The 13,223-nt window shown below is 39.1% G+C and overlaps 1 protein-coding gene across 4 annotated transcripts in view; it reads right to left on the bottom strand.

The window, feature by feature from the left end:
• Positions 1-13,223, bottom strand: part of LOC142156541 (uncharacterized) — a 122,725-nt gene that overhangs the window by 42,754 nt on the left and 66,748 nt on the right. For all 4 annotated transcript variants that reach the window (XM_075211123.1, XM_075211124.1, XM_075211122.1 and 1 more), the window contains 4 exons: positions 12,025-12,076; positions 11,835-11,935; positions 8,162-8,247; positions 1,726-1,807 (listed from right to left, as the gene is read on the bottom strand). In XM_075211123.1, coding sequence (XP_075067224.1) covers positions 1,726-1,807; positions 8,162-8,247; positions 11,835-11,935; positions 12,025-12,076 — 321 coding nt within the window. The remainder of the gene's footprint in view (positions 1-1,725; positions 1,808-8,161; positions 8,248-11,834; positions 11,936-12,024; positions 12,077-13,223) is intronic.

Genomic DNA, 13,223 nt, shown 5'->3' with positions numbered 1-13,223 from the left:
TGTAGAACAGAGGAGAGTCTTATTGTGCGAGGGAGAGAGTTCCATAGAGTGGGTGCAGCCCGAAAAAAGTCCTGTAACCGGGAATGGGAGGATGTAATGAGGGTGGATGAGAGACGCAGATCTTTTGCAGAACGGAGTTGCCGAGTTGGGAGATATTTTGAGACAAGAGAGGAGATGTATGTTGGTGCAGCCTTGTTGATGGCCTTGTAGGTTAGTAAAAGTATTTTATATTGGATTCGGTAGAAGACAGGCAGCCAGTGTAGAGACATACAGAGTGATTCAACAGAGGAATAGCTATTTGCAAGAAAAATCAGTCTTGCCGAAGCATGCAAAATAGATTTTAGGGGTTTGAGTCTGTTTTTGGGAAGACCAGTAAGGAGGGAATTGCAATAGTCAATGCGGGAGATGATTAGTGCATGAATTAAGGTTTTAGCAGTGTCTTGTGTGAGATATGTGCGGATTCTGGAAATGTTCTTTAGATGTATGTAACATGATTTAGATATAGAGTCAATGTGGGGAACAAAGGATAGGCGTGAATCAAGGATTACACCTAGGCAGCGAGCTTGTGGGGTGGGATTTATGGTCATGTTATCAACAGAGATAGAAATGTCAGGTATGCTCTTGTTGGCGGGTGGGAATATTATTAACTCTGTTTTAGAAAGATTAAGTTTGAGTTGACGAGAGGACATCCAAGATGAAATGGCAGAAAGACAGTCAGTTACACGGGACAACACAGATGTCGAGATATCAGGAGAGGATAGATAGATTTGGGTATCATCCGCATAGAGATGATACTGAAAGCCAAAGGAACTTATTAGATTTCCAAGAGAAGCGGTATAGATAGAGAACAGCAGAGGACCTAGCACCGAGCCTTGTGGTACTCCAACTGATAGGGGAAGCGGAGCAGATGTGGCTCCAGAGAAATTAACAGTGAAAGAGCGATTAGAGAGGTAAGATGAGAACCAGGATAGAACTGTGTCTTGAAGACCTAGGGATTGCAGCGTTTGTATGAGAAGAGAGTGGTCAACTGTGTCAAATGCAGCCGAGAGATCAAGGAGAATTAGGAGAGAGTAATGGCGTTCAGTCTTAGCAGTGATCAGATCATTAACAACCTTGGTCAGCGCAGTCTCTGTGGAGTGTTGAGAACGAAAGCCTGACTGAAGAGGATCCAACAGGTTGTTTGCGGAAAGAAAGCGTGTGAGGCGAGTGTAGGCAAGTCTCTCTAGAAGCTTGGAGGGGCAAGGGAGCTGAGAGATGGGACGGTAATTTGAGAGAGAGTTTGGGTCGGAGTTTTGTTTTTTTAGAATAGGAGTAATCACTGCATGCTTGTATAGTGATGGAAAGATGCCAGTAGAGAGTGAGAGATTACAGATTTGAGTTAGAGGTGAAATGAGCACAGAAGACAGGGATCTACCAATTTGCGAGGGAATAGGATCAAGAGGACAGGAGGTAGAGTAGGAAGATAAGAAGAGCGTAGAAATTTCCTCTTCATTTGTGGGGTCAAATGAAGAGAGGGTGTCAGAGGGTAGTGGGAAGGAAATGAGCTGATGGCTTGTGCTGTGTGTTGAAAAAGAAATAAGGTCAGATCAAACCATTGGTATCTTACAGCATAGTAAATAACAGTAATAACCATATATTGGTTCACCTAAGTGGAGTTGGACTTTCATTTGTAGTTGTCTTAAAATAACATATATATTTTTTACATGATTTTATAGTATTGCTCACCAAGACTTAATTTCATCACATCACATTTCAACATCTTAGTCTCATGCTCAGTCTCCACAAGTCCTCCAAACAGGTAGATATCCTGTTAAATGGATGAAAGCAAAAATTAACATTAATTAGTGTTCTTGTAACAATTTCCATCATTTAATTTTGACTGTAATTCAGTTTATGCATCTCTACGGGCAAGAACAAGTTGGATTTGCATTTGACACCATAGTTTCCCTGCCATTGTTTGATAGGTTATAATTCTGTGCTGCTGGGGAGCACTGTTTCTTCTACTCTCTTTTGGTCCTCCTTGTTAGCCTCTATTTCCCTCCTCCCATCATGCTACTGCCCCTATCCCATGCAGCTCTGTCCTTACTAACATTTTTACCTCCATTTTTCTTCTCAAATCCTAACTCTTCCTATCACATGCAGCATTGTCCTCACTAACAACACGTCATATGAATGGGAGGGTCACAACCTCCTACAAGTTCAGCACACTTGTCTTCTGCTACTGTGAGTATTACCGTGGTATAAATGACTATCTCTTTTAAGGTTTTGGTACATCGCTACACTAATTTAAACATATCTACCACTGTATAAGATACCCTATGCTCTCTGTGGCAGGGAAGTAAATAAGTAATATTGTTTTGCCGCTGAGCTACCAATTCTCATTGGATTGATCCCTGTTCTAGAAAGAAAGAGGGCCATGTAATTAGCCATGTAGATTAATTGCAGTCTGATTTAAAGTGAATGCATTTGTGCCATGTAAAAATGGTACATGTGTAAAATGTGTTCTATTGCTCATGCGCAGGGGTGCAGGAGAGTCCTAGTGCCTATAGCACCAGCTGGTTTTTACACAGGGGGGTGGGACTGGTTGGTGGTGGATATAGATGATGCCAAAGTTTGCTGGTCTTTATAATAAAATAAAAAGTATGCACCACCCGCAATAAATAACTATCACCAGCATGATCATCATCTATTTATATAGTACCACTAATACCGCAGCGCTGTACAGAGAACTCACTCACATCAGTCCCTGCCCCATTGGAGCTTACAGTCTAAATTCCTTAACATACACAGAGAGAGAGACAGACTAGGGTCATTTTGATAGCAGCCAATTACCTACTAGCATGTTTTTGGAGTGTGGGAGGAAACCATTTTTTCTAATGTTTTTAATATTTCGCCAACAAGTGGTCTCTGGAATAAAGGCGTGTTTTGCCAAAGAATCTCTATTTCTTAATTAATAACTAATGGACTGGAGTGCTTCCTGTCTACACACTTGGACCTCACTTCGGCCTTTTTGTTCACACTGCTCTATTTATATTGGAAGAGAACCCCCTCACAGATATATTTCACATTTGTGGAGATTTATTTGGAATGAGGTCAGTCCCATTTCTTGTGAGACAATCATTTATTTTTCATGTACATCTCTAGGCTTTGCCAGACTGGGCTGGTCACACTATAATGGGAATACCTGCAATGTGGGTGCCCCTAGTCATAGGGTGAATCAGTTTGAACCTGGTCATCATGTGACTGGAGTCCAGAGGGCAATCAGGCACACAAAAAAAAAATGTGCCCCCAGGGCCAATCAACCACATGCTGAATAGCACTGGGGTCCTTCATAGAACCCATAGTGTGGTGGGTGCAAGGGTAATAGTTATAAGTCAAAAAAAGACATACTACTGTGAAACTAAAAGTCCTGCAGTCATTGAGTGGCTGGGAATGCTGGAACTTGTGGAATTACATTCACCAGCATGCACATGGCTGCCAGGTCTTGCTGGAATATGTGGAACTGCAAGTTTCAGTATGCGCTGGCCACCAAGGCCCATTCGGACACTTAGTTCCTCAATGGTATTGGAGAAAAGAGGTGGATTCCGCGCTCCCTATAAATGTAAATAGGCTGCCTATAGGATATGTGAAAAGGAGGGGTGGGCTTCATCCCTCCATGATAATGGTAAAACAAGGGGTTTCCAAAGGCGCCAAGGTGGTAATCAATGTACAATTACAGGATAATTTTGAATATGGTATAAGGATTTATACAACATATATAAATCAGTGCACTGATAATAAAACCATAACAATAAATCACATGTATACATATACATCAAGTCCTAGAAGGACGGACAGATTAGCATAATATGTTGCACGCCACACTTGATGTAGTCCGTGATATATTGTATTAATAACAAACTAAAGTCCAAAAGAAGCAGCTTGAAAGTTATTCCACAAGCAGTGCTGGTCAATGGCCGGATAGTTGAGTCGGTGTCCCAATAAACAAAGTGCCGCCTTTTACTGGTATGACTAAAGATAGCCTCTGGTAAAATAGTCACTCTGATTGCAGGGCTATATCCAATACGAGGGTTTCTAATTTCACAATTCAGGCTAGCGTTTGTGGAGACACAATATTCACTTGATAGTATGAACCCGAGGGATCGCTTACCCTGTAGCAGAGTCTTTTCCAAGGTACCGACTCTCGCTGGTTCTTCTCTCGCTAGATGACTCTGGAGTCTGAAGGGATAGACGCGGCCGCATCGTCTTCCTCGCGCCTGCGCACTTCGCGGTTGGGAGTTCCGTTTCAAAAACGTCCTAGTACTCGCAAGCACAGCGGGGTGGAAGTTCCGTTTGTTGTGCAATAGTTTATCCATTTCCAGCGAAGTGCGCAGATGCGAGGAAGACGACGCGGCCACATCCTGCTGCTTTTGTCAGCAGTCACATCATCAATAAATACAAGGGAACCAGTTCCATTGGCAGCCATACATGCCCATGCCATGACACTACCACCACCATGCTTCACTGATGAGGTTGTATGTTTTGGATCATGAGCAGTTCCTTTCCTTCTCCATACTCTTCTCTTCCCATAACTCTGGTACAAGTTGATCTTTGTCTCATCTGTCCATAGGATGTTGTTCCAGAACTGTAATGGCTTTTTTAGATGTTGTTTGCCAAACATTAATCTGGTCTTCCTGTTTTTGTGGCTCACAAATGGTTTACATCTTGTGTTGAACCCTCTATATTCACTCTTGTGAATTCTCTTGATTGTTGACTTTGACACATATACACCTACCTCCTGGAGAGTGTTCTTGATTTGACCAACTGTTGTGAAGGGGTTTTTCTTCACCAGGGAAAAAATTATTCTGTCATCCACCACAGTTGTTTTCTGTGGTCTTCCGGGTCTTTTGGTGTTGCTGAGCTCTCCGGTGCATTCTTTCTTTTTAAGAATGTTCCAAACAGTTGATTTGGCCACATCTAATGTTTTTGCTATCTCTCTGATGGGTTTGTTTTGATTTTTCAGCCTAATGATGGCTTGCTTCACTGATAGTGACAGCTCTTTGGATCTCATATTGAGAGTCAACAGCAACAGATTCCAAATGCAAATGTCACACCTAGAATCAACTCCAGACCTTTTACCTGCTTAATTGATGATGGAATAACAAGGGAATAGACCACACATGTCCATGAAATAGCTTTTGAGTCGATTGTCCCATTACTTTTGGTCCCTTAAAGAGTGAGAGGCACATATAGAAACAGTTGTAATTCCTACACCGCTCACCTGATTTGGATGTAAATACCCTCAAATTAAAGCTGAAAGTCTGCAGTTAAAGCACGACTTGTTAGTTTCATTTCAAAGCCATTGTGGTGGTGTATAGAGCCCAAAATATGAGAATTGTGACGATGTCCCAATATTTATGGACTTAACTGAATATGTATACATGTGATTTATTGTTATGGTTTTATTATCAGTGTACTGATTTATATATGTTGTATAAATCCTTATACCATATTCAAAATTATCGTGTAATTGTACATTGATTACCACCTTGGCGTCTTTGGAAACTTAGTTCCTTAACAGCTATAAGCAGAAAACACTAATTTTTCATTAAAATAAATACACCCCAAAGCCCTCTTTAAATCTTTATTTAACAGTAATTGGATTCATTTGGTAATAAACAGATATAAAAAAATATTACGGTTATACACAATCAGATGTTTTAATACAAAAATACATAAATAAGTTGTATATATATGCAGTAGAGCTGGTATAAATAACAAATGCATATTCAACCAATAAGATAAATGACATATAGGTAGCTTGAGAATTGATTGAGAAGGAGCAGGATGGGAAAGGAAGAGATCTAATATTTTGTGAGACCACCAAGTTATATAGGTTTTAAAATGCTTATGAATAAGAACCAAAAACCAAAAGTAAGGGGGACACCAGAATTATTGGATCTGCATTTTCGGAAAAAGAATAAGAGAATATTGGGGCAGGTTTTAAGGGGGGTGAAGGGTGAGTTGAGGTGGAGCAGACAGCTGTGTAGGGTGACTCTTTTAAAAATAACCAAGGGGACCAAACCTGATTAAAGATGTTGTCCTTGTCCTGAAGATGGTAGGTAATTTTCTCAATGTGTACAATGAACCAAATATAACATATAAGGGAAGAGATGTGGGATGTGTCTCAGTGCTACCAAAATTTTGCTATTAGGCATTTTGCTACAAAAAGGATATGGGAGGCTAGTTTAGCTGAATGTTTATCAGTCTCTTCAAGAGGATAGTATAAAAGGCAGGGCCAGGGTTCTTTAAGAACCTAACATGAAAGAAGTGAAGCTAGAAGGTTTCAGACGTTATCCCAGAAGATTGAAATCTTGTGGTATGTCCACCAGAAATAGAGAAAAGTTTCAGTCTGGCCACATTCCTTCCAAGATGTAGAGGTTGTGGCATTATACATCAGAGTTAGTTTTTTTAGAGTATAGTACCATCTAAAGTAAATCTTATAGGTATTAATAAGGGTTGAGGTGGAGCTAGAAGCAATGTTTTCCTTTATTGTTTTCCAATAGTCCTCCTCTGGGGTTGGACCAAGATCCCTCTCTAATTCCAGTTCATGCCTAGATTGGGATCCTAGTATTGTGTCTATTGAGATGCCGTAGAGTGAAGAGGGCATGCTTCTTTGTAAGCGGGAGGATAGACATTTCAAACTAAGTTTTGGTGAAAAGAGATTCAGGTATTGGGATTGTTCTCAAGAAATGTAGAATCTTTATATAATCATAACATTTAGGGTTAAGAATGGGGAATTTATCTCGCAACGAATCAAAGGCCAGACAAGGTCCCCTGTCTAAGAGATCAGAGGCAAAACATATTCCATCTCTTATCTATGATTGGGAAAATGAATGTGACAGGCTTGGGGGAAAGTTAGTGTTGTCCCATAATAGAGTCAAGAGAAAGTATGGAGTTTGTGAAATAAGTATGCAGTTACATCTGTCCCAGATTTTGATAGATAATCAGAGTGTGGGTGAGATCACGATGTCTGAAGCATTTCCCAGAGATTGCATAGAGATATAACTTTGAGGAGCTTGCACTCAATATCAAGCCAGGGCAAAGTGTCAGGAGGGGTGAACAAAGCTGTAATTTGGCTCAAGTGGCCGGCCCAATAATAGGTTTCTCTTTTACATTTTTATTTTACATCTAAATCAAGGGAATGTACTTACCAGAAGTAGTCCAAATCGTAATAAAATATAAAAAGCATATTTGCTTAGCAATGAGAATCAATGAATTATATTGTCCTGGAGAACCAATATGTGCTCACAGTGATTCTTATTGCTAAAGTCCAGGAACACCCATCAGCCTGTTTGATTACTTACTGATAGCTGTTCTGACTACTTGTCTAAGTTCAGCAGAAGACAGGAAAAGGCGATATCAGATAATAGTTTTATAACTGTTGAGAGTGGGATGCAGCAGAAGGAATGACAGGAACAGAGAGAAAGGTGGTGCCCTAGACCTATTGGGAGAAAGTGAAATGTGAAGACCAATACTTGTCACCAGATAAAACTCTGCATATCAGAATTGACACCAAATATGACTCTGTATGTCAGAGAGCACCAGATATGGCTCTGAATATTATTCCTAGCGCCAGATATGGCTCTGTTTATCACTCTTGGCACCAGATATGACTCAATTTTGTGTGCTTAGCACCAGAGATTGCTGAGCATATTGTATCTGGCTGCATATAAGGCTCAGTGTATTAGATTTGGCAGTAGATATGATTCAGCATATAATACTGCAGATGTGGATTAAATGTGTGTACTTAACATTAGCCATGGCTCAGCACATTACTGAAGGCACAAAATATGATTTAGGTTTGTATACTTATCATTATATATGGCCCTCTATATTATACTTGGAAATAGCTAAATCTTGGCTCCTAAATCTTGGATTTCCTAGATTTTGGACAAATTTATCAGAGCATTTTGATACTGTAAGTGCATCAGGAGCATATACTGCTAACTGTTTATTGAACCAAAGCTGAACTTGATAGCTGCTATGCAGATTTGGATCAGTGAGTTGACATTTGGATGCTCAATATAACTGATAATGGGACATGTGAAAGAGCAATGAGCCACTGGTCATTCATGACCTTCCCAGGATCTCATTTTGTCTGAACTGACCCTGACTGTACCTTATCATGGTGTGCTGTGAAAGAATGACATTTCCTTCCAATTGGGTTCTCTCCTTTGACTTCACAACATTGCCATGATAAAGTAACTAAATAAGATAAAAACAAATAAGTGTAAATAACATCAAAACGAGCATGTATACAGGTAATAAAGTATTTGTAATCACACATGCAAAATATTCTCTCTACCATGTATGCATCTGTTAAGGTCTTCAGTAAACAACACAGTAAAACCTACAAAATACCTCTTGCAAAATAGATTAAAGCAAGGGATCATTATTTTTCCATGTGGTTAGATTAGTGATATGGTCCCTATTTTTGATGAACAATTAATAAGAAGTACAGTGGGGATAATTGGATCATTAGAATTTATTTTTTAGAACAGACAAAATGAAAAAGCTGTGCTTCTTTCATAGCATCTACTCTCATCACTTTGTTGGGATATAGTCAATCTGTCAACAATGAACCTGTCTACATAACATCGACAGAATGTCGATAGGTTCATTATGTTCATTATGGCGACATTGTAGTACTACAAGCACCAGCATGCCATAACTGTTAATGGCATTAATATCAGCCTGAGCTTGCTGGGACCTGTAGTGCCCAAGGGCCAAAATTGTGTTTTTACTATAAAATATTCTTTGTTAACCACACACAGTCCAGGGGTGTGAGAAGAGCCCTAGTGCTCTCAGCACATGGCTGGGTTCCCCTGGGGGGTCCACTTTTTTTTAGCAGATCCCGTCTCACCAGAGAACCTAGCCATGTGCTTAGCAGCCTGGAGTTGATTGCCATTATGGCCAGGGGGATCCCCACGCTGCAGGTTACCCTGCTATAGTACCATCAGGCCCGGATGTCAAAGACTAGAGCTGACGATAGTAAAATCAAAGGGACACCAAGCTTTTTGGTACCCCAATTTTGCTATGGTTGGTTAAGCTGTTTGGGTAAGGGGCGGCAACCATTTTATGTTTACATTGTGTTCTGTTGTGTTACATTTTATTACTGTATTATTTACTTTATTGTGTAGGCGGGTGTATTGTGCCTGTGGATCCAGTGGGTGTATTGTGCCTGCGGGTCTAACGGATGCATTGTGCCTGCAAGTCGGACGGCTTTATTTTGTCCGTGGGTTTGGTCGGTGGCAATAGCATTGCCTTTTTTGATGTTGACAATGGGACTGTTGACTTTACAATCTGTCAACAGTCACAATGTCGACATTTTAATCATGTAGACATAATGAAGAATCTGTCAACATTCTGACTGTCAACAGGTTCACCGTTAACAGATCATATTCAACCCATTTTATTTTGATCTGTTCTAGTGACTGTTTCTATATTCACCAGTTGTGCCTTTTTCATAGTTTGACCTGCACGCAATAAAATTGATTTGATGAATAGAATAGAGTAAAGGTTCTGTCTTCTGCAGCAGGCAAAAGAGAAGCTGATGAGAGTGGCCCTATAGGATTGAATGGATCTCATTTCGAAAAACACACTGGACTGCTAAATATTTTGGTTATACATCAATGCATCTAGATGATTCAGAAGAGTTTGACTTGCCAGAAAATACCATTTGTGTGCTTATACCTCCTGCCAAAATGGCAAAAATAGTTTTTTTGTTTAAATGAAAGAAGAAAGTGAACTAAAAGCAAATATGTGTATATTTTCTAAACACCACAAAATATACTTTGTGGTTCTTGCCTTGACTTCAATAAACATTTTCAAAACAGCAAAATGCAGCAATCTACACATAAGTTTGCAAAATAAAATCTGCATTTCAATTTTTTTTTTGCTAGTTTGCACTGTCTTGAATGAAATGCATAAAATAAGTAGGAATAAAAGATAGGTCATACCATTTTCAAAACTAGACAACCTACTGCAGCAAATGAGGGTACTCCTGAGTTTATTGAAACCAGATTTGTGGGAGGTGGGAGATCTGAACCCTCAACTCTAGATTTTATGTTTTTTTGTAGGGTAGGGTGTTATTGTCATGAGACAATTATTACTAAGGGGGCACATCATTTGAAAGATAAGTATTATTCTTACTGCTTTAAATCCTTTCATTGCCCTTTCATTTCATTGTTCCTGAAGAACTGCCCAATTTATAGATTAAATTAATCATGAGAGTAAGTGGCATATCAGGACTGTCTTTACAACATATGCCACATTTATATGTGTGCAAAATGCATCCACTAAAAGTACAGGATGAGACCCAATCGCTGGTGCAAAGTGTTTTTGGGGAGTGAAAATGGCTATATGCCCTACCACAAAGCAAGAAACACCCCTAAATATACACTCTATTCACCCATCAATCTTCACTCTCTTCACCTCTTTGCATGCACTCTCTTAACCCATTTGTCTCATTTTTATATTCTCACTCTGCAACGATAAATTACCATTTTGCAAAGCTCTGCAAAACTATGTGCACCAAAGGGCCATGCTAAAAAAGAAGCTTCATCTTGCTCCTCAAACCAATACTTTTTGGCTAAAGTAGAGGCACATAGAAACAGATTAATGTGGGGGGAGGGGGGGGGGACATGTACCCTCCTGTCTCAATGGGCCCCAGTCTCTTAGGGCCCCTTTGGACCGGGCAGCAGCACCTGTCTGGGCAATTTTCTGCTGCCTTAACAGCCCCGGCGGCACCTGTTCCTGGACGTGACTGTATACAGATGCTCTTGTCTTACATGAGCACTGCATCGTTATTACATCACCACTGCAATGCTTAAGGGAGCAGAGAACATCTCTCTGCATCTGTATACAATGTGTAATGAAGAGAGTAGAAATAAGAGAGAAGATCTAAGGTAAGTATATCATCAAGGGGTCACTATCATCATCATCATTTATTTATTTATTTATTTATATAGTGCCACTACTATTTTTAATTACAATTATCAAGTTGGCTCTATAATTAATCAAGATCATCAAGGGGCACTAATATTAATTACACTCATTCATGAGCCACTTTTAATAATTACAAGCATTAAAGGTGCACTGCTATTACTTAATCATTAAGAATCCACTATTACTAATCACAATCATCAAATAAGCACTATTATTAATAACATTAAGGGGCAGTATTATTAATAACAATCATCAAAGGGGCACTATTATTAATTTAGATAATCAAGAGGCACTATTTTTAATTGTGATCTTCAAGTGGGCATTATTATTAATAATGATCATCAAGGGGGCACTATAATTAATTACGATCATCAAGTGGGCAACATTATTCATTTAGATTATCAAGGGGCCTAATTGTGTAGCATATTCAGAACCATGTGACCATTAAGTGACTTAATCCAGCTCTGTAGGCACATCAGCGCAAACTGAGGTGCTTGATATCACAGGGGATTTAGCACTGCACCTTAGTTGTTTTGTGCTTTGCAAATGAGGTATAATGTGGGCAATTTACTAACAAAGAACAAATGTGCAGAAATCACTAGCCTAACATACATTATACAATTCAGAGCTATTTATTAATTTTCTGATGTGGTTTACTGCACATTTTCACAGACATAAACTGTCCAATGTTTTATTTTGTTTTCGATCTTCTAAGCTATTTTTCACTCAGTCTTAATGTATTCAAAATAGATAAAACATAATGCTAGTTTTATACCCATTAAAAAGTACAAAAGAAAACTACAAAGATGGGTACATTTTATATCTTTGAGGGTGAAATGTTTTACCTGTGTCCAGCATATACATATCACTATAGTAAACTTCATCTGCTGAGCAGCCTCCGAACATGTATATCTGTTGTCCAACAGCAGCAAATGCATGGCCCAACCTGAGTATAACATAATTACTGTTTTGACAACTATTTACACTACTGTAAGAATTATAATTGCAGATCTGTGAAATAATGTACATTCTTACCTTGCATCAGGCAAGGAGCCAGATGTTTTCACTGGAACCCACGTTTCAGATACTAAAGGACATCAAAGACAAAATGTATGGCAGAGGTAACAAAAAGACTCAAATGGTAATACTAGTTATTTAGAATATAAATCCAAGTATTAAAATTATTCTATTAACAGTTTGAAAAAAAAAAAGTTTACTATGAGCATAAATAATATCCATGCTATTAAGATCATGTTACTATATGATTAAAGTAGAAACTACAACAAGAAGTATGATTAATTATTCAATTGTTCTTTTTGATATAGTGATTGCAATTTTCTTTGGCTTCAGACCTCAGTTTAGGTATCCTTTTTAAAGGCATATATCTCTAAATGTTTTCTTTTTTCTGTATCGGTGGCTAAGTGGTTAGCACTTCTGCCTCACAGCGCTGGGGTCATGAGTTAAATTATCGACCATGGCCTTATTTGTGTGGAGTTTGTTTGTTCTCCCTGTGTTTGTGTGGGTTTCCTCCGAGGTGCTCCGGTTTCCTCCTACACTCCAAAAACATACTGGTAGGTTAATTGGCTGCTATGAAAATTGACCCTAGTCGAGAGACTAGAGATCTCTCTCTCTCTCTCTCTCTCTCTCTCTGTCTGTGTGTGTACATTAGGGAATTTAGACTGTAAGCTCCAATGGGGCAGGGACTGATGTGAATGAGTTCTCTGTATAGCGCTGTGGAATCAGTGGCGCTATATAAATAAATGGTGATGATGATGATCTCTAGTGTGCAGAAGAAGGAACAGTTCTTTCCATAAGTGTATCCATCAGCATTGTTTTTCTAAATTATAGCTTTTTGGGGGAATCATTACAATCGTTCTGCTACCACAACTAAGATCTGCACTGAACCAGTAATTTTATTTGATAAATTCCTACTTTATTATTGTCTGGTACAAGGCTGCTGACCTAAATGTTGAGTAATTTCAATTCACACTTTACCATTGGGCGCCCCTTCATTTTTATGCATATTAACCTGAGAGAAGGGTTATTCGTTTATTTTAATTTGAGGAACAAGGGTAATACTTAAATACATCATCATCATCATCATTTATTTATATAGCACCACTTATTCCGCAGCGCTTTACAGTGAACTCATTCACATCAGTCCCTGCCACATTGGAGCTTACAGTCTCAATTCCCTGATAGAGACACACACAGACTGGGAGACAGACAGACAG

Source organism: Mixophyes fleayi, chromosome 1, assembly GCF_038048845.1.
Source record: "Mixophyes fleayi isolate aMixFle1 chromosome 1, aMixFle1.hap1, whole genome shotgun sequence".
NCBI lineage: Eukaryota > Metazoa > Chordata > Amphibia > Anura > Limnodynastidae > Mixophyes > Mixophyes fleayi.
The sequence above is the reverse complement of the archived record's forward strand: the minus strand, read 5'-3'. Positions and strand labels throughout refer to the sequence as shown.